The sequence below is a fragment of the Canis aureus genome, chromosome 3, assembly GCF_053574225.1.
Source record: "Canis aureus isolate CA01 chromosome 3, VMU_Caureus_v.1.0, whole genome shotgun sequence".
Lineage (NCBI taxonomy): Eukaryota > Metazoa > Chordata > Mammalia > Carnivora > Canidae > Canis > Canis aureus.
The window spans coordinates 65,191,134-65,214,532 of NC_135613.1; the positions used below are offsets into that span (position 1 = coordinate 65,191,134).

Sequence of the window (23,399 nt, forward strand, 5' to 3'; positions counted from 1 at the left end):
TATCCGCCTCTGGTGTCTAATCCCTCCCCTGCAGCCCTGTGCAGTGAGGCCAAGGGTGAGATTTCGCAGCAGCTGCTCCCCACGCAAGGAGACCCCCCATTCGGGTCCCAGCCCCAGGCCGGTTCACTCCGCACAAGGCGAGATCCTGAAGCCCCGGCCCTGGGGCGGGACCGCTTCGCCGCCAGGGAGCTGCCCTTCCTCCCGGGACGCCCGCACGTGGGGTGCGGAGGGGTGTCTCCGGGGGGGGGGGGCGCCGCCCGGGGACCCTCCGCACCAAGGCCCGAGGGTGCGCGCCCCCCCGCCCCCGCCCCCGCCCCATCGCGCCCGCCCGCCGCGCTCGCGTACTGGACCCCGCGTCCCCGACCCCTCTGCCCGTCGCCGCCCACGTATCCTGGACCCACGCATCTGGGCCCCTGCGGCCCCCTGCCACCCCCGTGTCCCCGCCCGGGGCGCAGCAGCTGGCGGCACCGCTCACACAGGAGCGCTCCCAAGCACCTGCCCGCACCGCGAGGGGCAGCGCGGCCCCCGCCCTCCCTGCGGGACCCACCCCCGCGGGCCAGCGCGTCCGGGACGCCGCGCGTGGGCAGGCACCAGCCAAGCGTCCGCGGTCCCCGGGGGAGGAACCGAGCGCGCCTTTCCCCGCGGCTGCGGCGCCGTCCCAGGCCCGACAGGTGCGCGGCCACGAGTCCGCGCCTCCCGCGGCGCCGAGGAAGGAGCGGCGCGGTACCTGATCCTGTCCTTCTCTGCCCTCTGCAGCGCCTCATTCCTCTCCAGCACCTGCAGGATCTTCCTGGCTTCTTCGTCATTTAAGAAACTGAAATCAAACCCCTGAGGAACCTTCGTCATGTTCTCTCCTGCGTGGGAATTACTACACTTAAGCTCCTCGGCGCCGCCCGTTACGAGGACATTTTTCAAGGTAAAGGAGGCCAGTTTCAGGAACTTGATCCCATGGCCAATAAGAAGTCCGCCCCTCGGAAAATCTAAAACCCCGAACTTAGGGAACAGCCCACAGCTCCAGGGCTCATTTCGACAACACCTTAATGACTGCTTCTGCCAACCCAGACCCAACCCAGATGCAAAACCCGACGCAGGGAACCAATCCCATTCCAAAGGGGCGGGTCCTCCCTCGTCTCCTCCTCCCCGCTCCTCTCCGCGCGGATCCGACGTGTTAAGTGACAATCCTACTTATTTCCGCACCTAAGTGAGGCCTGAGTTTAGGGATTGGCGCCAATGCAGTATTTGCTTTCGCCGCTGCTGTTTGCTCTCAGGCCTCCAGCCGGTCTAGTGGAAGGGGTGACGAGGAGTGAGATCCACAACGAATCCTCCTTTGCAGTAAAGAGCCCATGGGAAGTGGAGTTGCAGTAGGAGCTTTAGATCTGGCACAAGAGTTACCCTGCTTGAAACACCCAGAAGGGCTGAGCTTGATGCACAGGTGACTGTGGGACCTGACCAGGCGAGCGGCTAAATTTAGTGTATCCTTGGGGATGGGTTCTTTGCCACGCCTCCCATGCCCCCCAAGGCCTCCAGTTCATCCCCCTACAAAAGTCATTATTGAGCTTTAGGTGAAAAAAAACCCAAAACTTTTAAAAACCACAAAATGGTTTACGGTATCTTAGGAGAAGACAGCCCAGGGGCAAGGGATGATGAAAATCACCTGTTTGTAGCTTTCTGTAAGAATTGATAATCTTCCTCATAATATCAGAGAAGTAATTCGAGTGCCACTTGCAAACACCTAATCCTCTGACTAAAGCAAAATGTAATCCTGTGAAACCACAGAAATAGCTTTCCTAGAAAGTTATTATTCTGAGATATGATGGAAGTTTCTAAATGTGTCTTATACATACATTTAAAAAAGTATTGTAGCCGGGGCACTGGGGCGCAGGAATGCCTGGCTCCACGGGTCCCAAACAGCCCAGATGTGGCCACTAGCTGCTGACAAATTCCAAAGGCAGAGAAACGAAAAAATGGATTTATTTTGGTTAGGCCAAGACTGGGAAGATGGTGCGCTAGCATCTCAAAAGATTGCCTCCAAGGTATTGAAAATATTTCCAGGTTTAGATGAGAAACATATGGAACTAAGATCAGTGGGTACATGCAGGTGGGCAGTAAAGGTCAGGACGGTCACGGCCTTGGGGTCAGTCAGGTCCTCAAGGCTCAAGAGGGTAGTTTTGTCCCATCAGGGATGCTTTGCCCTCAGAGAAATTTAGAAAGTCCAGACACTACAGATGGATGGCACCCAGGATCCAGTGCCCAGTGATGCATAGGGCTCCCTGCAGGAAGCCTGCTTCTACCTCTGCCTATGTCTCTGTGTGTCTCTGATGAATAAATAAATAAAATATTTTTTTTTAAAGTAAAGTGTACTTGCACATGTATCATCTCCTTTCATGGCAAATAAACCCAATAAAGATTTTTGTATCTGTAACAAAAACATAATGTCAAAAATGACTATTTACATTTTGGCCTCTGGGTTCTCTACTCACTTTGATCATTGTTATTTAAGACATGCCTAGGCAGGTAACCATTTCTGTGGGTGGCTGTTTGTTATTTCTCTGAAGCAGCAACCAATTCGGCTCGCCAGTGTTGTACAATACATGGAACTCCTTTTAAAATAGTCTCTGTGTTAATAATGGTGGATTAGGAGTGTGGCTTATATATGATGTCCATTTTTCTACTTATTAACATGTTCATTTCTTCCACACACATATGGAACTTCTTCATGTGGGTAGGCTTTTATTGTGTTCCTGGTGTATCAGTGAATTGATTTCAACTACCATGTTCTGGTGCCTACTGTATGAGGGCATTGTATGCTGTGAAGAAGATACTCCTTGTCTTTGGAAAGCTTGGGGAGATGACACAGAAAAAGAACTACATGACAAAGGCCAACATAATAAATGTATCAAGAAAGTTCTATGAGACCACAGAAAGAAGTTAGTTCCAACTGAGTGGATCAGGGAGAGGACATGGTATTTGGGTTGTCACATGAAAGGTCAGATTTCAATAGGAAGAAGTTGAAGGTTGTGGGAGGAGATGTGTGTCTATTTAGGCCAGGGAAACAGTACACCAAGTAGGAGAAGTATGCTCTAGGAATTTGCTCATAACCCCTCAACTCCTCTGACTAATGGCCAAAGTGAGCAAAATTTTTTGGGAGCTAGAAAATCTTCAGGGATATTTTCAAGGATATATTCATGGGTATATTCAGGGATTAGTAAATGATCTGTTTTGGCTTGAATAGGCATTCACAATAAGGGCAATATTGGAGGTACAATAATAAAGAGATTGAAAAACATTGGGCTAGCTCATAGGATTTATAAAAAGAGTACATAAGGCTGTGGGGCACCTGGGTGGTTCAGCAGTTGAGCATCTGCCTTTGGCTCAGGGTGTGATCCCGGGGTCCTGGGATCAAGTACCGCATCGGGCGCCCACAGGAAGCCTGCTTCTCCTTCTGCCTGTGTCTCTGCCTCTCTCTCTGTGTCTATCATGAATAAATAAAATCATATATATATATATATGACATGACAATGAATGCTGTGACATGACGATGAATGTCATGTGACATGACGATGAATGCCACGCCCAGGAACCTGGACTCTATTGTGTAGGTGATGAGAAGTCAAGAAAAGATTTTTGTTTGTTTGTTTTGTTTTTTTAAATTTTGTTTGTTTTATTTATTTATTTGAGAGAGAGAGAGAGCTTGAGTAGGGGTGTGCGGGGAGAGGCAAAGGGAGAAGCAGACTCCCCACTGAGCAGAAAGCCTGATTCCCAGCTCAAACCCAGGACCCTGGTATCATGACCTGAGCTGAAGACAGATGCTTAACCTAGTGAGCTGCCCAAGCACCCCCAAGATAGGTTTTGAGGATGACGATGGTAGAGCTGAAACTGAACACTGGGGAGATTACTCTGGTAGCAGCAGATGAAGAAGTGTAGAGTGAGGATTGTGGCAAGGACCCCATGGTGCTGGATCACTGATGCAGGAGAAAGGGGGGAGAGAAACTGAATCAAAGCAGTGGACATGGGAATACAAGAGGAGTGAAATCCAAAGACATTGAGTGGGGGCACCTGGCTCGGTCAGTAAAGTGTGCAACTCTTTTTTTTTTTTTTTTAAGATTTTATTTGTTTATTCATGAGACACTGAGAGAGAGGCAGAAACATAGACAGAGGGAGAAGCAGGCTCCCTGAGGGGAGAGCAATGCAGGACTTGATCCCAGGACCCCAGAATCATGACCTGAGCCAATGGCAGATGCTCATCCCCTTAGCCACCCAGGTCTCCAGTATGTAATTCTTGACTTGGGGTTGTTTGAGCCCCACATTGGGTATAGAGATTACTTAAAAACAAAATCTTAAAAAAAAAAAAAAAGACATTGTACTTGGAAACTCATTGGATATGAAGATTAAGAAAGAAGGAATCACAAAGATGACGTAAGATTTCAAGAGAAGTGTCTGAAAGGAGAGTAGTCTCTTTGATGATAGGAGAAGCATGTTTGTAAAAATACCAGTTTAGTTTTAAACATAAAGAGTTTAAAGTAACCTGCAATTTGTTCACACAGGGAAAAAATTTGGGACTGGGAGCTCTTGAAAAAGGGATGGAGAAGTAGATTTGGAAGTCATCTGCTCAGATATGATTGACAAAATCCTGTGGCCAAATAAGATGGCCATAGCAAAGGGAAGACAGAGAAGAAAGGCTGAGGTCAGAACTTGAGTGACCGCATTGGACGTGAGCATCAAGACAGGCTTCTGCCCAGGACTGCAGCACAGTGGGGCATGCCATCGGGGATTTTCTATACTAACATTCTATTTGAAACATCTGCAAGACATTAGGGGTCACCCTGGAACCAGACAGGTGGTTTCTGTAGGACTAGAAACCCAGTGCTTTTGGAGTAAAATTCATTTTCAAAGGATTATTTCATGAGCTCATTCTCTCAGCAACAAGCACCCATTTTCAATCTTAGTATTGGTAACCCTGGCAACCTCCCACCCCACCTAGCAACTGAAGAGATAACTCATCAGTTTGGTTTTTAATAGCAACATCTGGATAGGTAGCAATAATCTTTAGAAATCTGTTTTCTCTGTGAGATTTCTTTTCATGTCTTTTGCCCATTTCATGATTGGATTGTTTGCTTCTTTGGTGTTGAGTTTAATAAGTTCTTTATAGATCTTGGAAACTAGCCCTTTATCTGATACGTCATTTGCAAATATCTTCTCCCATTCTGTAGGTTGTCTTAGTTTTGTTGACTGTATCCTTTGCTGTGCAAAAGCTTCTTATCTTGATGAAGTCCCAATAGTTCATTTTTGCTTTTGCTTCTTTTGCCTTCGTGGATGTATCTTGCAAGAAGTTACTATGGCTGAGTTCAAAAAGGGTGTTGCCTGTGTTCTTCTCTAGGATTTTGATGGAATCTTGTCTCAAAATTAGATCTTTCATCCATTTTGAGTTTGTCTTTGTGTATGGTGAAAGGGAGTGGTCTAGTTTCATTCTTCTGCATGTGGATGTCCAATTTTCCCAACACCATTTATTGAAGAGACTGTCTTTCTTCCAGAGGATAGTCTTTCCTCCTTTATCGAATATTAGTTGACCATAAAGTTCAGGGTCCACTTCTGGGTTCTCTATTCTGTTCCATTGATCTGTGTGTCTGTTTTTGTGCCGGTACCACTATCTTGATGACCACAGCTTTGTAGTACAACCTGAAATCTGGCATTGTGATGCCCCCAGCTATGGTTTTCTTTTTTAAAATTCCCCTGGCTATTCGGGGTCTTTTCTGATTCCACACAAATCTTAAAATAATTTGTTCTAACTCTCTGAAGAAAGTCCATGGCATTTTGATAGGGATTGCATTAAACGAGTAAACTGCCCTGGGTAACATTGACATTTTCACAATATTAATTCTGCCAATCCATGAGCATGGAATATTTTTCCATCTCTTTGTGTCTTCCTCAATTTCTTTCAGAAGTGTTCTATAGTTTTTAGGGTATAGATCCTTTACCTCTTTGGTGAGGTTTATTCCTAGGTATCTTATGCTTTTGGGTGCAATTGTAAACGGGATTGACTCGTTAATTTCTCTTTCTTCAGTCTCATTGTTAGTGTATAGAAATGCCATTGATTTCTGGGCATTGATTTTGTATCCTGCCACACTGCCAAATTGCTGTATGAGTTCTAGCAATCTTGGAGTGGAGGCTTTTGGGTTTTCTATGTAGAGTATCATGTCATCGGCGAAGAGGGAGAGTTTGACTTCTTCTTTGCCAATTTGAATGCCTTTAATGTCTTTTTGTTGTCTGATTGCTGAGGCTAGGACTTCCAGTACTAAGTTGAATAGCAGTGGTGAGAGTGGACATCCCTGTCTTGTTCCTGATCTTAGGGGAAAGGCTCCCAGTGCTTCCCCGTTGAGAATGATATTTGCTGTGGGCTTTTCATAGATGGCTTTTAAGATGTCGAGGAATGTTCCCTCTATCCCTACACTCTGAAGAGTTTTGATCAGGAATGGATGCTGTATTTTGTCAAATGCTTTCTCTGCATCTAATGAGAGGATCATATGGTTCTTGGTTTTTCTCTTGCTGATATGATGAATCACATTTTTTACATAGACATAGACATGGCCAACATGCACATGAGAAAATGCTCTGCATCACTTGCCATCAGGGAAATACAAATCAAAACCACAATGAGATATCACCTCACACCGGTGAGAATGGGGAAAATTAACAAGGCAGGAAACCACAAATGTTGGAGAGGATGCGGAAAAAAGGGAACCCTCTTACACTGTTGGTGGGAATGTGCACTGGTGCAGCCACTCTGGAAAACTGTGTGGAGGTTCCTCAAAGAGTTAAAAATAGAACTGCCCTACGACCCAGCAATTGCACTGCTGGGGATTTACCCCAAAGATACAGATGCAATGAAACGCCGGGACACCTGCACCCCGATGTTTCTAGCAGCAATGTCCACAATAGCCAAACTGTGGAAGGAGCCTCGGTGTCCATCGACAGATGAATGGATAAAGAAGATGTGGTTTATGTATACAATGGAATATTACTCAGGCATTAGATATGACAAATACCCACCATTTGCTTCAACGTGGATGGAACTGGAACGTATTATGCTGAGTGAAGTAAGTCAATCGGAGAAGGACAAACATTATATGTTCTCATTCATTTGGGGACTATAAATAATAGTGAAAGGGAATATAAGGGAAGGGAGAAGAAATGTGTGGGAAATATCAGAAAGGGAGACAGAACATAAAGACTCCTAACTCTGGGAAACGAACTAGGGGTGGTGGAAGGGGAGGAGGGCGGGGGGTGGGGGTGACTGGGTGACGGGCACTGAGGGGGGCACTTGACGGGATGAGCACTGGGTGTTATTCTGTATGTTGGTAAATTGAATACCAATGAAAAATAAATTTATTAAAAAAAAAGAAATCTGTTTTTTCCAGCCTGATGGCCACATCTCCAGAAGGCTCAGTTGTTTTTCTTCCCTAACAGTGATGTAGCCAAGAGAACTGCTGATCACAAAGTGGACTGAATGTCTGAATGGTTGTCACCTGAAGTCACCTATGACTTGGGGAGGCCATTGAAAATCATCTCTGTAGAGCAGGGATCGGTTTCCCACAGAGGTATCTATCTGCTCTTCCCACAGCAGGCTATGGGGTGAGTTTGGGTGCTAGCTTTCAGTTAGACAAGCAAATACAAGTCAGCTTGAATGTAAGAGGTTGGTAACAGGCTTTTATTAGTAAACAAAGGATGTGAAACTCTGAGAAGGGAGTGTCCACAGTTGTTCCTTTCCATTCTCACTATTCTAATTGTTCAGTGAAGAGCTTTGCAAATTCAGGTAGAAAACCATTTTTTTTTTTTTGGTTACCCCTGAGGCATCAGATCTGAACCCACAATGATCAGCAGATTCACCTCCCTGAACATTAGTTGGTTTGTTTGTTTTTGGTTTTCTACAAAAGCAAGGATAGCAGTAGAACCAACTTTGTAAGATTATTATAGAAATTCACTGAGATGACATACATCATACAGGTAACAAGGTCAGTGCTCAGTAAATAGTAGCTATTAATAATAGTATTTGCACACAGAGCAGTTTTAAAAGTAACATTTTCTCTGACTACAGAAGTATGACTTTACTCAGGTTTGGGAATAACTGAAAAATAAAATGCAAGAGTCAAACAGATGGAAATAAGAATCTCAGCTTTGGGGTGGCTGGATGGCTCAGTTGGTTGAGTGTCTGACTCTTGATTTTGGCTCAGGTCCTGATCTCAGGGTCCTGAGATCAAGCCCTGCATTGGGCTCTGGGCTCAGTGGAGAGTCTGCTTAAGATTTTGTCTCCTTCTCTTTCTGCCCCTACCCCTGCCTGTGCATGCACACATTCTCTCTCTCTCAAATAAGTAAATAAATAAAATCTTAAAACAAAACAAAACAAAACCTCAGCTTTATTACTGGTAAATTAACAGAAAAATATGACTTGGTTCTGCAGTGAAATGGACTCACTAGTACCACTCCTTCCAAGCCCGAACCTTGGGGCTGAGCATCAGTGGGAGATTCGGATGTGGGGAGTAGGTATAATTAGTGATAGGAAGGTGATAGAAGAATGCCACCAACTGCTTCAAGCTTTCTGATGAATTAGTTCCATCCAGTTAAAAAGTGTGGATCATGAAATTTCCTACACTTTCCACCCTCCAGTCAGATGACTTACTCCTCCTCTACCCTAAGGAGTAAGTAAGGATCAGGGAGAGAGGCTGGGAACTCACTCTAGTCATGGAAGTCCCCTCACAGAAGAATGAGGCAATGGTTGTTCATCATATAAAAATGTAAGAATATGGAAAATAGGGAAGAAAGCATCCATTATCTATAATAAAACTACTAGTTTTATTTTTAATATTTTTGTTTGCATCTTCACATACTCCCCTTTTACATATATATATATATATATATATATATATATATATATATAATGGCATTATATTAAATAGTCTTCTTTAATGTCCCTTTTCATAGCTGCATAGAGCTTCCTAGGATAAGGAGGTATCATGACCTTTTGAGTAATAGAAACATCATTCAAAATGCATAAAGACTTCTGCAATAATGGGGCACCTGGGTGGCTCAGTTGGTTAAGCATTTGCTTCAGTTCAGGTCTTGATCTCAGGGTCCTGGGATTGGGCTCCAAGTCAGGATTCCTGCTCAGTGAGGGCTAATCCCTCTTCTCCTGTCCCTCACCACCACTCATGCTCAAGTGTCTGTGCTCTTTCTCTTTTTCAAATAAATTAATTAAATTAAATTAAATTAAATTAAATTAAATTAAATTAAAAAGACTTCTGGAGTGTTTAAACAAGTCACTGAGCCCTGATATGAGAGAAAGCATAAGCATGGTTCTAAAACTTAGAGTATTATATAAGGCAAGGGATAAGAGCCTTGCATTCTCTCATGTCAGAAGTCAATATATGTAGGTCTAGCACTCAAAATCTGCCTGAAAAAAAAAAACCCAAATCTGGCCAAATCAAGGAACTAAGCAATACACACTTACTATTCAGCCTGGTGCTAGATATATTTAATTCTGCCTCAGCCCATCATCCTCCCTTGTAAAGGGGCTTTCACTGTTCCCATTCCACCTGCAAGATGAAGGAGGGAAATAGGGGACTCTGAGATTTATACAAACACCCTAGACTACTCCAAAACTCAAAAGGTAAAACATTTCCCAAGGCATTATATGATCTACTGTTTCCTGACAGCCACACCTGAGAAAGCTAGGTCAAATAAACACACAAACCCAAAAACACAGTATACTATTCCTTGTGACTATAGATGTAGGAAAAAAATCCTAAGAAAAATGCCAGTCTAAGAAAGATTGAATGTATTAAAAATGACTAATTAGAGTTTATTCCAGAAATGTGAAAATATTTTAATATTGACATGTTTTCAAAAGAAGAACATCACATCATTAAAGCTTTTTGATGAAATTTGAGACCACCTTTGGAAAGAACCAAATTAAGTTAAATTTTTGGCCCTAATATTTTAGAATTAGAAGCATATTTCCTTCGTATGGGAAGGAATGTCTGTGCCTGGCAATTTCAATATCATAATTAGTGGTAAATCAATTAAGTGGAAACAAATCAAAGACACCTGTTATTTCCTGTGTTATATAACATTGTTCCGGTAGTTCTACTTGGTACAATAAAGGAAGAAGAGTAATGAGTATAACACTCAGAAAAGAAAAAAACTGACCATAGATGATGATTTTTCTCCTTACAAAAATCCCAAGGAAATCCATCTAAAAACTGCTAGAACTAAAAAGAGAACACAGATGAATGTACTGATTCATTCCACAGATGTTTATGGAATGTCTAGTATGTGTTTGAAAGTGCTTTAGATACCACATATACAGTGTTAAGATAAAGTGTTGGCCTTCAAGAACATTACATTCTAATGGGCAGAGGGAAAAAAAATAAGAAACAAGTTAACATAAATTTAGAGTGTGATAGGTGAACCAAAATAATAGGGTGGTGGATGGGAAGGGTGGAGGGGGTCATGGCTCTGGCAAAGGCTTGAGTGAGTGCTATGTGAGCTGAAACCTGAGATCTCATAAGCCAGACAGGAGAAGAACTAGGAAAATAAATATACATATGTCCTCAAAGGAACTTAAATTTGAAAAAAAAAATGGGTAAAATGTAGACTTACCTATTTACAAAATGTTTTGAACCTACCTCATCTTTGGGCAAGAAATAATCCCCTAAATTCCCTGCCCCAGGCAGTGAGGCTCTATGGCTAAGGGCACTTAGTATTTGCTCAGCCTGCTGTGTGTCCAGCCGCATGCCAGATGCTGGAAACAGAGGTACAAAGACAAACAAGGTCTCAGTCCTCATGGAGTTTGCGTTCCTGGAGACAGTATATAAGTAAATAAATAAAAGATTTACCAACTATGATATGTGCTATGAAAAACATTAACCAGAGTGATGTGAGGGAGAGCAACTTTGGGGAGGAGTGGACTACCTTCCAGGGGGCAGTCGAGATGGCCACCCTGAACATTGATGTGTAATTGGAGATCTGAAGGGTATCATGAATCCACCCTTGGTAAGAGCCATGGGAAGGGCTTTCCAAGCAGAGGCAAGTGCAAAATGTTGAGGCAGGAGAGATATTGACAGCCTGGGATGATATCTCTGGACATCATGGTAAATGAGAGTGTAGGGAGGGGAGGGAAAGTTGGAGAGATAGACATGGGCCTGATAATATAAGCAAGTCAGGTTACGGCAATGGACTTTAGATCTTATTCAAAGAACATGGGCTGGGAGTCAGGAGTCCTTGGTTCAAACTCTGTTTACACACTTTACTAGTTGTGTGATCTTGGGTGGTTATGTCACACTTCCTTATCTGTGAAGTAAGAGTAATAATTGTACCCACTTCACAAGGCTGTGGAATTAAATGTGATAAAGTATGTAAAGTGCTTAGCACACAGTAAGCTCTAATGAAATAATGTGGGAGACAGAGACAGGGAGAGGCCGAGACAGAGACAGACAGGCAGGTGGGTGGTTGGATTCTATTGTTTCCTCCTCATACCTGGCCAGCTTCAGGATAAGAAGAGATTTCCAGATACTATCTCTCCTCTCTGCTTTCAGGATGGAGGAAATCTTACCTGTGGGCAGAACTCACCTCAAATCATTTGAGATATAAGGATTAAAATTGTTTTGAATTGGAAATATAGCATGATGATACCAAAGTACTTAAAAAGAAAAAAGATATTTATAATCCTACTACAAGGGGTATTTTTTCATGTTTGCATGTCTTCCTAAAGTTCTTGCCCGTGTGTGTGTGTGTGTGTGTGTGTGTATAGAGTTCATAACTCTGTGTGTATCTATCTATATATATATATTTATAACTCAATTGCAGTCAGTGTACATTTTGATAAAGGCTTTTAATATTGTTACTGAAAGATCTCTGTAGAAGATGATTTCACAATCTAGTGGAATCAAAAAACAATTTTGAAGATTCTTTGTGAACTTTAAAGTGTTTTACAGAAAAAAATTATTAATGTTTCTTGTAATACTTCAGTAATGTCAGTAATCAGTTCTGGCACGCAGTTTGCAGTACTCATTCTTTGGAAATTTTTACAATTTTGCCTACGTGGTTGCAAAATGTGGTTGTTTTTCCTTTCACAAGAAAGTACCCTTCCATTAACAATTCCTGAGTACACATTGAGGGACATCTGGCAAATAAATATTTTTCATTTTTTGTTGGGAAATCTTCTCACCAGTAGTGGAAGCAGGGTAAGTGCGATGATTATGGGATGGATGCTTTGATAACTACTGCCAGCTCTGGGGGAAAGCATGCTATCCCAACTCTCAGTAGATTTAGTTTTACTTGATTTTTTAAAAAAGATTTTATTTATTTATTTGAGAGATAGATCAAGCAAGAATGAGAGTACAAGTAGGGGTGGTGGGGGCAGGATACAGAGGGAGAGGGAGAAGCAGTCTGAACAGGGAGCCAAATGCAGGGCTTGATTCCAGTACCCTGAGACCATGACCTGAGCTGAAGGCAAATGCTTAACCAACTGAGCCACCCAGGTGCTTCTTTATTTTATTTTTTTAAGGTTTTTAAAATTTTATTTGAGAGAGGGAGAGAGAGCAGGGGTGGAGGGATAGAAGAGAGACAGAGAGAGAAAAAAACCCAAGCAGACTCTATGCTGAACACAGAACCGGACATGGGGCCAGGCATGGGGTTTGACCCCAAGACCCCAAGACCATGACCTCTGAGACCACGACCTGAGCCAAAATCAAGAGTCAGGTGTTCAACCAGTTTCACCACCCATGCACCCCTCTCAGTAGATCTTAAAAAATTCTCAGTGACTCACTTCTTCAAAATCACAGGCTTGTATTTGTTTGCTTCTGTAGTACTAATCTATCAAACTTGAATTTACTTTTCGAGTCCAGGAGATTGCTATCTGGGGAACATGGGGAAAAAGAGGTGAGAAGAGAAGACCCATTCTTATATGTTCCCTGCTATACTGCATGGAGAGGTGGGGGAAAGTGGGATAGGAAGAGTGAGGAATATGAAGAATCCCGAACCCCACCCCGGAGACTGCCTCACCCCCACCCCTGGGGCTGCGCCCTCCGCCCCTAGCCCGCCGGGCCCAGGGACCACAGTGGCTGGACCAACCCAGGACCGGGGCGCCTGGGCCTCTCCCCGTTTCCCGCTGTTGAGGGGAAGATGGGGCTTCCCCTCACCACACCTGTGGCTATTCCCACATCCCCTTGAGTATCCCAGGAAAAATAAAACGGCAGAACTGCAAAAAAAAAAAAAAAAAAAAAAAAAAAAAAAAAAAGAATGAGAAAAAAAGGAAAAGTGAGGGAAGATTCTAAAAGATTTATTTATTTATTCATTCATTATAGACATATATATATAGAGAGAGGCAGAGACACAGGTAGAGGGAGAAGCAGGCTCCACGCAGGGAGCCCGACGCGGGACCAGATCCTGGGACTCCAGGATTACGCCCCAGGCCAAAGGCAGGCTCCGAACAGCTGAGCCACCCAGGGATTCCCCGGGAAGATTCTAATACAGATGACTGATCTTGGTGTCTTCCAAGCTTCAAAGAAATGTCTATCAGAATGAAATGAATATCGAAAATTACATTTTCCTTTCCCCAGCGACTGGTGCATAACAGCCTCTTTGCAACCTCTAATTAAGTGGACCATTATGGTTAATTAATATATCACTTATATCAAATCAAATGTTGACTCAGACCAAACTGGAAGTTTTTTTTCAAAATCTATACATTTTATGGAACAGAGTAAGTCCACAATTATATGGTCAATTAATCTTCGACAAAAGAGGAATGAATATCCGATGGAAGAGATAGCCTCTTCAATGAATGGTGTTGGGAAAACTGGACAGCAACATGCAAAAGAATGAAACTGGACCACTTTCTTAAACCATACACGAAAATAAACTCAAAATGGATTAAAGACCTAAGTGTGAGACTTGAAACCATAAATGTTGGTTGTAGAAACATCCTTCTAGATATGTCTCCTGAGGCAAGGGAAACAAGAGCAAAAAAAAAAAAAAAAAAAAAACCCTGTTGGAACTAAATCAAAATAGAAAGCTTCTGCACAGCAAAGGAAACAATAAACAAAACTAAAGACAACTTACTGAATGGGAGAAGATATTTGCAAATGACATATCCAATAAAGGGTCAACATAAAGAACTTCTACAACTGAACACCCAAAAAATGAATGACCTAATTAAAAAATGAGTGGAAGACATTTCTCCAAAGAAGACATCCAGATGGCCAACAGACAGGTGAAAAGATGCTCAACATCACTCATCATCAGGGAAATGCATATCAAAACCACAATTAGATCTCACTTTACATCTGTCAGAATGGCTAAAACAAAAAAACACAAGAAACAACAAGTGACGGAATGGATGTGGAGAAAAGGGAACCCTCATGCACTAGTGATGGGAATGCAAACTGCTGCACCCACTGTTGAAAACAGTCTGGAGGTTCCTCAAGAAGCTAAAAATAGAATTACCTTATGATCCAGTAATTGCAAGACTGAGTATTTACTCCCAAAATACAAAAACACAATTCAAAGGTGTCTTTGTTTACATCTCTATGTTGTTTACATCTCTATGTTTACAACAACATTATTTACAATACCTGAAGTATGGAAGCAGCTCAAGTGTCCATTGATAGATGATGTCCATTTATATATATATATATATATTTTTAATATGAATAATTGACTATTACTCAGCCATAAAAAGGAACAAAATATTGCCGTTTGCAATGATATGGATGGACCTAGAGGGTATTATGCTAAGTGAAATAAGTCAGAGAAAGACAAATACCATATGATATCACTCATATGTGGAATTTAAAAAACAAAGCAAACAAGTAAAGAAAAAAACGAGAGAGAGACAAACTAAGAAACAGACTTTAGCTATAGAGAACACACTGATGGTCACCCGAGGGGAGTTGATGGGTGATGGGGGAAGCAAGTGATGGGGATGAAAGAGTGCACTTACCACGATGAGCACTGGGTAATGTATAGAATCGTTGAATCACTATGCTGTGCACCTGAAACTAATATAACACTGTATGTTAACTATACTGGAATTAGAATTTAAAACTTGGGGCAGCCCGGGTGGCTCAGCGGTTTAGCGCCGCCTTCCTGGAGACCCGGGATGGAGTCCTGCGTCGGGCTCCTTGCACGGGGTCTGCTTCTCCCTCTACCTGTGTCTCTGCCTCTCTCTCTCTTTCTCTCTGTGTGTCTCCAATGAATAAATAAATAAAATCTTTAAAAAAATTTAAACTCAACTTTAAAAAATATGTGCATTTAAAGAATTCATTCATATATTTGGAAGTTTTTCTTTTTGATGAGAAAAACCTGTATTTTTTAAAAAGATTTTATTTATTTATTCATGAGATACACAGAGAGAGGGAGAGAGAGGCATAGACACAAGCAGAGGGAGAAGCAGGCTCCATGCAGGAAGCCCAATGCGGGACTCGATCCGGGGACTCCAGGATCATGCCTCCCGCCAAAGGCAGGCGATAAACCGCTGAGCACCCAGGGATCCCAAAAACCCTGTATTCTAAACTAGATACAATTGTCATGTTATTTATGTGACTAGCTCAGTACCAAGATTGCAATTCTTTAAAACTTGTGATACAAGCAGGCAAATTTCCATTAAATAGAATTTGATAATTTCATTTCTTATTCCTAAATTCATTAACTAGAACCAACCTAGTGTCTGACTGGAAGAGTTGGTGCAGAGCTAACTAATCGAGTCTTCCCTAACTTAACCTCTGTAACTTAATTTGGGTGTATTCTAAGTACTTTTTGGTTCTTTATTGCCTTTCCTAGTCATTTGTTCTAATTTATGCAGCATATTTCAAACAGGGCCTACACCACAGAAATTTCAGGACTTGAGCCTTTACCTTTGCCATGGTAACTGATTCTTTTCCTTGGTTATATTTGCTATTTTGCACATCAGAGATTTACTGTTTCTATAAACTTAATATTTATGCCACCACAACACTAGTATGTTGAAACCTAATCTTCAATGTGATGGTTTTGGGAAATGGGGCCTTAGGGAGGTGATTAGGCCATGAGGATGGAGCCCTCGAGAATGGGATTAGTGCTCCAGGAAAGAGACCCCAGGGAGGTCCCTAGGCCCTTCCATCTTGTGAGGACAGCGAGAAGATGGCTGTCTATAAACTAGGAAGTGTTTCTCACCAGACACTGAATCTGCTGACACTTGATCCTGGATCACCCAGCCTCCAGGACTGTGAGAAATAAATTTCTTGTTTATAGACCACCTAGTCTATGGTATCTTGTTTTAGCAGCCTAAACACACTGAGACAATTGTCAAATGCCATGTTGGATGGCAAGAACAATATTATCAAGTGACTTTATACAGGGCAATGACCCGTAAGCTTCTAAATATGAGCAGTTGAAAGAACACAGAAAATCATTGCTGTGCATTCAGAAACATGCTAAATCTTCTAGCTTGTGGATGGGAAAGAATGCCATAGTGTGGCTTCCTGCAATTAACAAAATATTCCTCCTGAAGGTAAAAATATGCCATATTTGCTTGTTGCCTCTAAGTTAGAATGTCTAACATAAGTATAATTGAGCAGAAATCAATATTCTCTTGGAATGGAGTAACTTCTAGCTCTTGTTAAAACTTATTTAATTATTGTGTAGATGAAAATACATCAGTGCTTTAATTAACACTGTAATACGAATAATCACATGATGACCTGTATCTTATTAGACATTCTTCTAGTCAAGGGGTTTACTAAAATAGACGATTTGAAACAATGAATAGCATACTTCAACTAATTGCATGGGAAATAAAATGTGCTTAACATATGAAGAAATGCAAACTAGAATAGTATCCTCTGGATTGACTAAGAAATGGTCATGTAAATTTATGACCACACGAGGAGCAATCCAAGCTTATAAACAACAATTTATATAATGACGGAGGCCCTTCTACTTCTGGGCCCTTTTAAAAAACCTTAAGTACTGAAATTCAATCAATACTTTTTTCTCAACGCTGTTTCCCCTAGATATAAAGAGTTCTCATAATATTAAATCTTTAAAAATGATAAATAGCAAAAGCTATGGAAACTTTATCTTTTTGCCAGAAGTGTAAATACTTGAATAGAAATGATAGATTATTTACATCTCCTTCCTATATTTTTTTAAGGCTGGTCTAACTGCCATGACACAGTAACGATTTATTTAGCTTCTTGTCATGGCTTATCAAATTGCTCACTTGAAACATTATTCCTTGTATCCTGTATCCATTTCTAATGCATGCAGCCACACGTTCATTCTGGGTTATTTCATTAATTTGCTGAAGGTTATTTTTATTCATTCATTCATTCAGTTATTCAACGAAATTTATATTGTGTATTGTGCCAGGCTCTGTTCTTTACCTTTCTATTCTAGTTTCTCTTTTTAATTTCATTTCCTCCATATTCCTCACATGGCCCTTGTAAGTAGTTATTTTCCCCCACATCCTACACTTCTTTTTTTTTTTTTTTAAGGATTCCATTTATTTATTCATGACACACACACACACACACAGAGGCAGAGACATAGGCAGAGGGAGAAGCAGGCTCCCCATGGGAAGCCTGATGTAGGACTCCATCCCAGGACCCCGGGATCATGCCCTGAGCCAAAAGCAGACAGTCAACCACTGAGCCACCCAGGCATCCCTCCTACACCTCTTTTTGAAAAGTGTCTTCTATGGAGAGTTATATTACCCAGCAATTTTCCAGAAAGGCAAATTACCTGGGCTAGATGACTTTTCTTTTGTGGAACTTACTGTTTTCTTTGGATTCCCCCTTCACCAAAACTGTCTTTAACATCATAAGGTGGGTTATAACATCTCAGTAGGATGAGAAAAGAACATAGAAATCCAATGCCTACTACAAATACTGTACAAATCCTATAATTTCCTAGGTTGGTTTAAAAATTATAGTTCCAAAACTAGACAGAGGTGATAGGTGAACAACATGTGTGTACCAAACGCTACTGAATCATTCGCTTTAAAATAGTTAATGTTATGTTATATGAATTTCACCTCAAAAATTTTTTTAAATTGTCAATGTTGACTAAATTATAAACTTTCCCTTCTTCACTCCAGTAGCAAGGGAATATTCCAAATATAAACTCAGTGCATCAAACATAACGTGGGTTGTTAATTCAATCTTCTCAAACCATGAAGCTAAAGTTTAGTCCAGCAGGACAGCCTTAAGTCTAAGGAGCTGTGAACTGTCACATGGCACAGCCACCCTGTTCTGATTCATGGCCTGTTTGTTCCTCATGACTCTGATTGCTGGAACAAATACCTTCACCTGTGGCTGAAGAGAACACTTCCTAATAACCTCTAATAACCCTCAGGGGCAAGGCTTTCTTATGGATGAAGCTGGAAAAAAGAAAGTCTGCTTCTAGAAGTAGCAGGTACAGATTTCAGAGATTTAGGGGAAAAGATGACTGGAATTCTAGAATATAGATATCCAGAGGCACAACAAGCCTGGAGGCTCAAGGCTATTATCCCCAAGTAAACACATATTTGAGATCTATCTAGTGGTCCAGGACAGAAAAGATGTTTGGATGGCAGCTGATCTATTTTAGAGTAATTTTTGGAGATATGTACTGATTTTTGCCTAACTGGCGGAAGGACTGAATGCTTTTGTTGATGAAAGAGAACCTATTTTCCTTTCAATTCATTCTTTCCTTATTACTCTACACAATTTTTTGGTATTTTCTGTATTTATTTTATGTATATTATTATTACCATTAGAACTTAGAAATCTGATTTTCCTGCTGAGGAGATTGGGACCCCAGTCTCTTTTCCACAAGGTTTTTATAGATGAGAAGATGGGATGGCTAATATCCAAAAGATGATTTTTAAAGAAGAGGATACCCACCAAAGGCAGCCAGAAAAGTGATCTGGAGGTGGATGTGGAGGCCAAAGAGAATGCTAGTACCTGAGGGTCCTGAGACCCCAGGGTCAATGAGAAGAAAACAACTCAAGAAATGGCTACCATCTCTGGTCAAGGAGAAAATTTGGGTTATGAAGACAAAATCAGTTTTTGGATAAAGGGGGAAAGAACATTAAACAAAAGTCTGTAATAGTATAGAAAATTTGGGTAAAGAATGAAATCTTGCCATTTGCAATGACATGGTTGGAGCTAGAGAATATAATGCTAAGTGAAATAAGTCAAGAGAAAGACAAATACCATGTGATTTCACTCATATGTGGAATTTACGAAATGAAACAGTTGAACATGGAGGGTGGGAGGAGAAGGGAGAAAATCAGAAAACAGATTCTTAACTATAGAGGGTTGCTGGAGGGGAGGTAGATGTGAGGAAAGGGTTAAATGGGGTGTGGGCAGTAATGAGGGGACTTGCTGTGATGAGCACCAGGTATTAAATGTAAGTGATGGATCACTAAATTCTACCCCTGAAACTAGTATTACACTATATGTTAAATAAATGGAATTTAAGTAAAAACTTGGGGGGGGGGGGAATAAAATTTTGGTAAAGTTACTAAGGATTTCATAAGTCATTGAGTAAATACATTAGAGAAATAAGGCTGAGTTGTCCGGAACTGAGTCGGATGGGACTGCCTTGGAAGAGAATGGGAACAAAGAAGAGGTCAGTGGCCAAGAAGGACATTTCCAAGAAAAAAATTACGGGGATGAGAGTGGAGTTTCAGGAGGTAGAAACAAGTTTCTGAGACAAGAGTATCAAACCATCATCCCCAAAGTGCCAGGGTGTGATGGTGGAGCACCCTAAAAGGGCATTTCAAGGTGGAGACCTTTCACTGCTAGTAAATCATAGCTGTTATTACTTTCTTTCTTTCTCTTGAAGATTTTATTTGTTTATTTGACAGAGAGAGAAAGAGGGAGACTGAGAGAGCACAAGCAGGGGAGCAGAGACAGAGGGAGAAGGAGAAGCAGGCTCCCTGCTTAGCCTGATGATCCTGGGGTCTTGGGATCAAGTCCTGCATCAGCCTAAGCAGGGATCATGATGCCAGTCTCAATCCCAGGATCCTGGGATCATGACCTGAGCCAAAGGCAGATGCTTAACCAACTGAGCCACCCAGACACCCCTCTTTTTTTAAAAGATTTATTTATTAGAGGGGGGACAGAGGGAAAGAATCTCAAGCAGACTCCTTGCTGAGCTTGGAACCATACCTGGGCTCTATCCCATAACCCTGAGATCATGACCTGGGCTGAAATCAAGAGTTGGATGCTCATCTGATTGAGCCACTCAGGCACCCCCTTAGCTGTCCTTTCTAAAATGAATTGATCATGAAAGTAGTGACTCTGCCCCTTGGGTTCCTCTCTTCCTGAAAAGACTCAGTGTCTGATCTGCACTAACCTGATGTTTATAGAGAAGGTAATGGAAAATATCTGCCTATGTAGAGCATAGAAGGAAATGTTATTTCTATAAAAATTAACTGCATGGTGTACCAGAGCAGTGGTTCTCAATTGAGGGTGATTTTGGTACCCCCAGGGACACTTGGCAAAGCCTGGAGATGTTTTTCATAGTCACAACTAGGGTGAATGGGTGCTATTGACATCTATTGCAGGGGCCGCAGATGCTGTTCAAAGTCCTACCAGGTATAGACCAGCTCTCCACAAAGAATTATCTGGTCTAAAATGTCAATAGTGCCGAGGTCGAGAAATCCTGTATCAGAGTGTTCTGGATTGAGAGTCCTGGCTTCTGAGATATATGCTCTACTCATTGGTAATTTTGTGTCCTTTGAAAAGCTTCTCCGCTTCTCTAATGGATCTCACTTGATAAGGCTGCTTGCCCTGAACCCTGTATAGTGGACATACATGATGACGAATCATTCTAAACAGCGGGTAGAGAAACACAAATTTAATAATTTACCATCAGAGACAGTGATTGTCACTCCCTTCTGTTCCCATTCTATGTGGCTGGCCCCTCTTAGATCTGAGCACCCCCGCCTTAGGGGACTGCAGGGCCCCTGTACTGACCTCCCAACCTCCGCTTTAAGCAACTTCTAGTCCATTTTTGGAAACTGAAATTAGACTTGTTTTCCTGAAATATTGCTTTTGGCATCTAACTTTCTCTGATCAGGATACTGTGAGCTATCAACATCACCTTCTATACCAATCCTCAATCTGCCTGCCTCCCAAAACCCATCCCTATCTGACCCTGTTATTTCTTGGCACCCACTCTGTTCAGTTGGGTTTCTAGTAGTCTCATCTTTGTTCAGACTCATCCCCATTGCCTCATGCTTCCTCATCTGCTCCACTGTACTTATGTACAACCTGCCCATTCTGAGGCTGGGCTTCACTTTACTTCCTTTGTTCTTATTCTCACCCACCTACCCTTCTCTTCCAAAAGCTTTCTGATCTGTTAATCAGTCTCACACCACTAAGATCCAAATTATTCACTTTTTAAAATATGCTTTTGTTTTGGACTCTCTAGTGAGACTGTAAACTTCTCTATTTTAAGATGCTGGAAGACAAGAGTTTAATACTAAAGATTCACTTTGCATGAGAAAACTTTCTCAAGCTCTCCCTGTGTGACTCATCCCAGCCTGATGACAACCCTCCCTCTAAGTCTCACTCTACCCATACAGACCTTTATCACAGAACCTAGAATTAATTCTTCCTACCACTTTTTGTTTACATGCCTCTCTGCCCTGGCTAGATGGTATACAGGAGTCATATCTTAATTATTTTTATTGTACTAAACACATACATTCTACCCCATGTTCAATTTTTCTATACCATGCATTGTCTTTTAAAATATATAAATCATTGAAAGCATTTCCATTTACCCTCACAGACTATGAGGATCATATATGATGGGCTTCTCATTAGCCCTCTGAGTCATCAAATTGACATTCAAGAGAAATAGGAGAGAGTAGGAGGTCTAAACATACAGGCTTGTCCCCAGAAATACTTTGAAATATGAATCTGAGAATGAACAGAATCTGTTCCAGACCATAAACGAATACAACATAAATATAAAACATTACTAATGAAAATATCACTATCCAACAAAAGATTTCAGATAAAGAGAAGAAGAAATTTATTTGTTTCTTCCCTTTATTATCAGATTCTCTCTCACATGCCTTGAAGAGCTAGAAGAACAGAAAGATAGAAAAAAAAGAATTCTAAAATTTCTACTCAATATTAACACTGGGAATGAGAAGTATTTTTAAAACTTGCTTAGGCCTATATTTATTAAGTATTGTGCAGTGTTTCGTGTGGGGAGGATATGAAGCCAACTGAAAAAGATTCCATCCTAATTTTTTCTCATTCCATGCATAAAATACCCTTCAAATAAAACATTCTTGCTTTAACACATGACTATCAGAGCATCAAACAATTGGAAACCATGTCAATGCTGGTACTTACATCTGGGCAGCTGGAAATGATGGTGTGACTGGCATGGTGGCTCTAGAACGTATTAACAATTGTCTTTGTTTTGTTTGGCTCATATATATGCTCTTCTAATTTGCATGCGTAATTACCTAAATGCCAAGCAATTATCCACTTTCCTCACCCCGTGATTTATGCATGTGAACAATCCCTCCCCTTCACTAATTTTTCATGCCTCCGCCCAGTTTCATCAGACAAGATGCCATGTGTCTGCCAATCGCCTTCTCTCAGATCAAATCTAGGGACATTTCTGTAGCCCTGGGACTCTGTCCTACTATTTTTTGGAGCTCTTCCCCATGCACCAATTCTTTAAATCTTATTTTCATCCAAGAAACTTATGTACTGGCATTTCTGGCAAACCACTCATTTCTAACTGGTCTAAGTACATTCTTGTATTTTATCTCTTTTATAAGCTAGTACTTCTCAAAAGATTATCTGAAGGTCAGAATCAGCTGGATTATTTGTTAAAAATGCAGATTTCTGAGCCCATTCAGACCCATAGAATCAGAATCACTGGTGGTAATCTGTAGTCTGCATTTTTTATTTGGTATTTTTATTATTTTTTTTAAAGATTGTATTTATTTATTCATGAGAGACACACAGAGAGAGGGAGAGAGGCAGAGACACAGGCAGGGGAGAAGCAGGCTGCATGCAGGGAGCCCTATGTGAGACTCGATCCTGGGACCCTGGGATCATGACCTGAGCCAAAGGCAGACGCTCAACCACTGAGCCACCTGGGCATCCCAAGTATTTTTAATTTTCGATTGTGATTAAATACACAGAAAATTTACCATCATAACCATTTTTAAATGTATGGTTCAATGGCATCAAGTATATGCATTGCTTGTAGCCATCACCACCATCTATTTCCAGAAGTACTTTCATTTTGCAAATGAAACTCTATACCAATAAGTATAGTAACTCTCCATTTCCTGCCAACTCCAACCCCTACGATCACCATTTTACTTTCTGTTTCTGGAA

At 41.5% G+C, this 23,399-nt stretch overlaps 1 protein-coding gene across 3 annotated transcripts in view; it reads right to left on the reverse strand.

Moving 5' to 3' along the window:
* Positions 1-22,430, reverse strand: part of EXPH5 (exophilin 5) — a 93,174-nt gene extending 70,744 nt beyond the window's left edge. For 2 of the 3 annotated variants that reach the window (XM_077893359.1, XM_077893358.1), the window contains exon 1: positions 728-1,058. In XM_077893359.1, the coding sequence (XP_077749485.1) occupies positions 728-846 (119 nt within the window). In that variant the 5' untranslated portion in view covers positions 847-1,058. Of the gene's footprint in view, positions 1-727; positions 1,059-22,394 lie in introns of those variants that run through there. The other variant, XM_077893360.1, reaches the window with a different exon arrangement.
* Between the last annotated feature and the right edge of the window lie 969 nt (positions 22,431-23,399).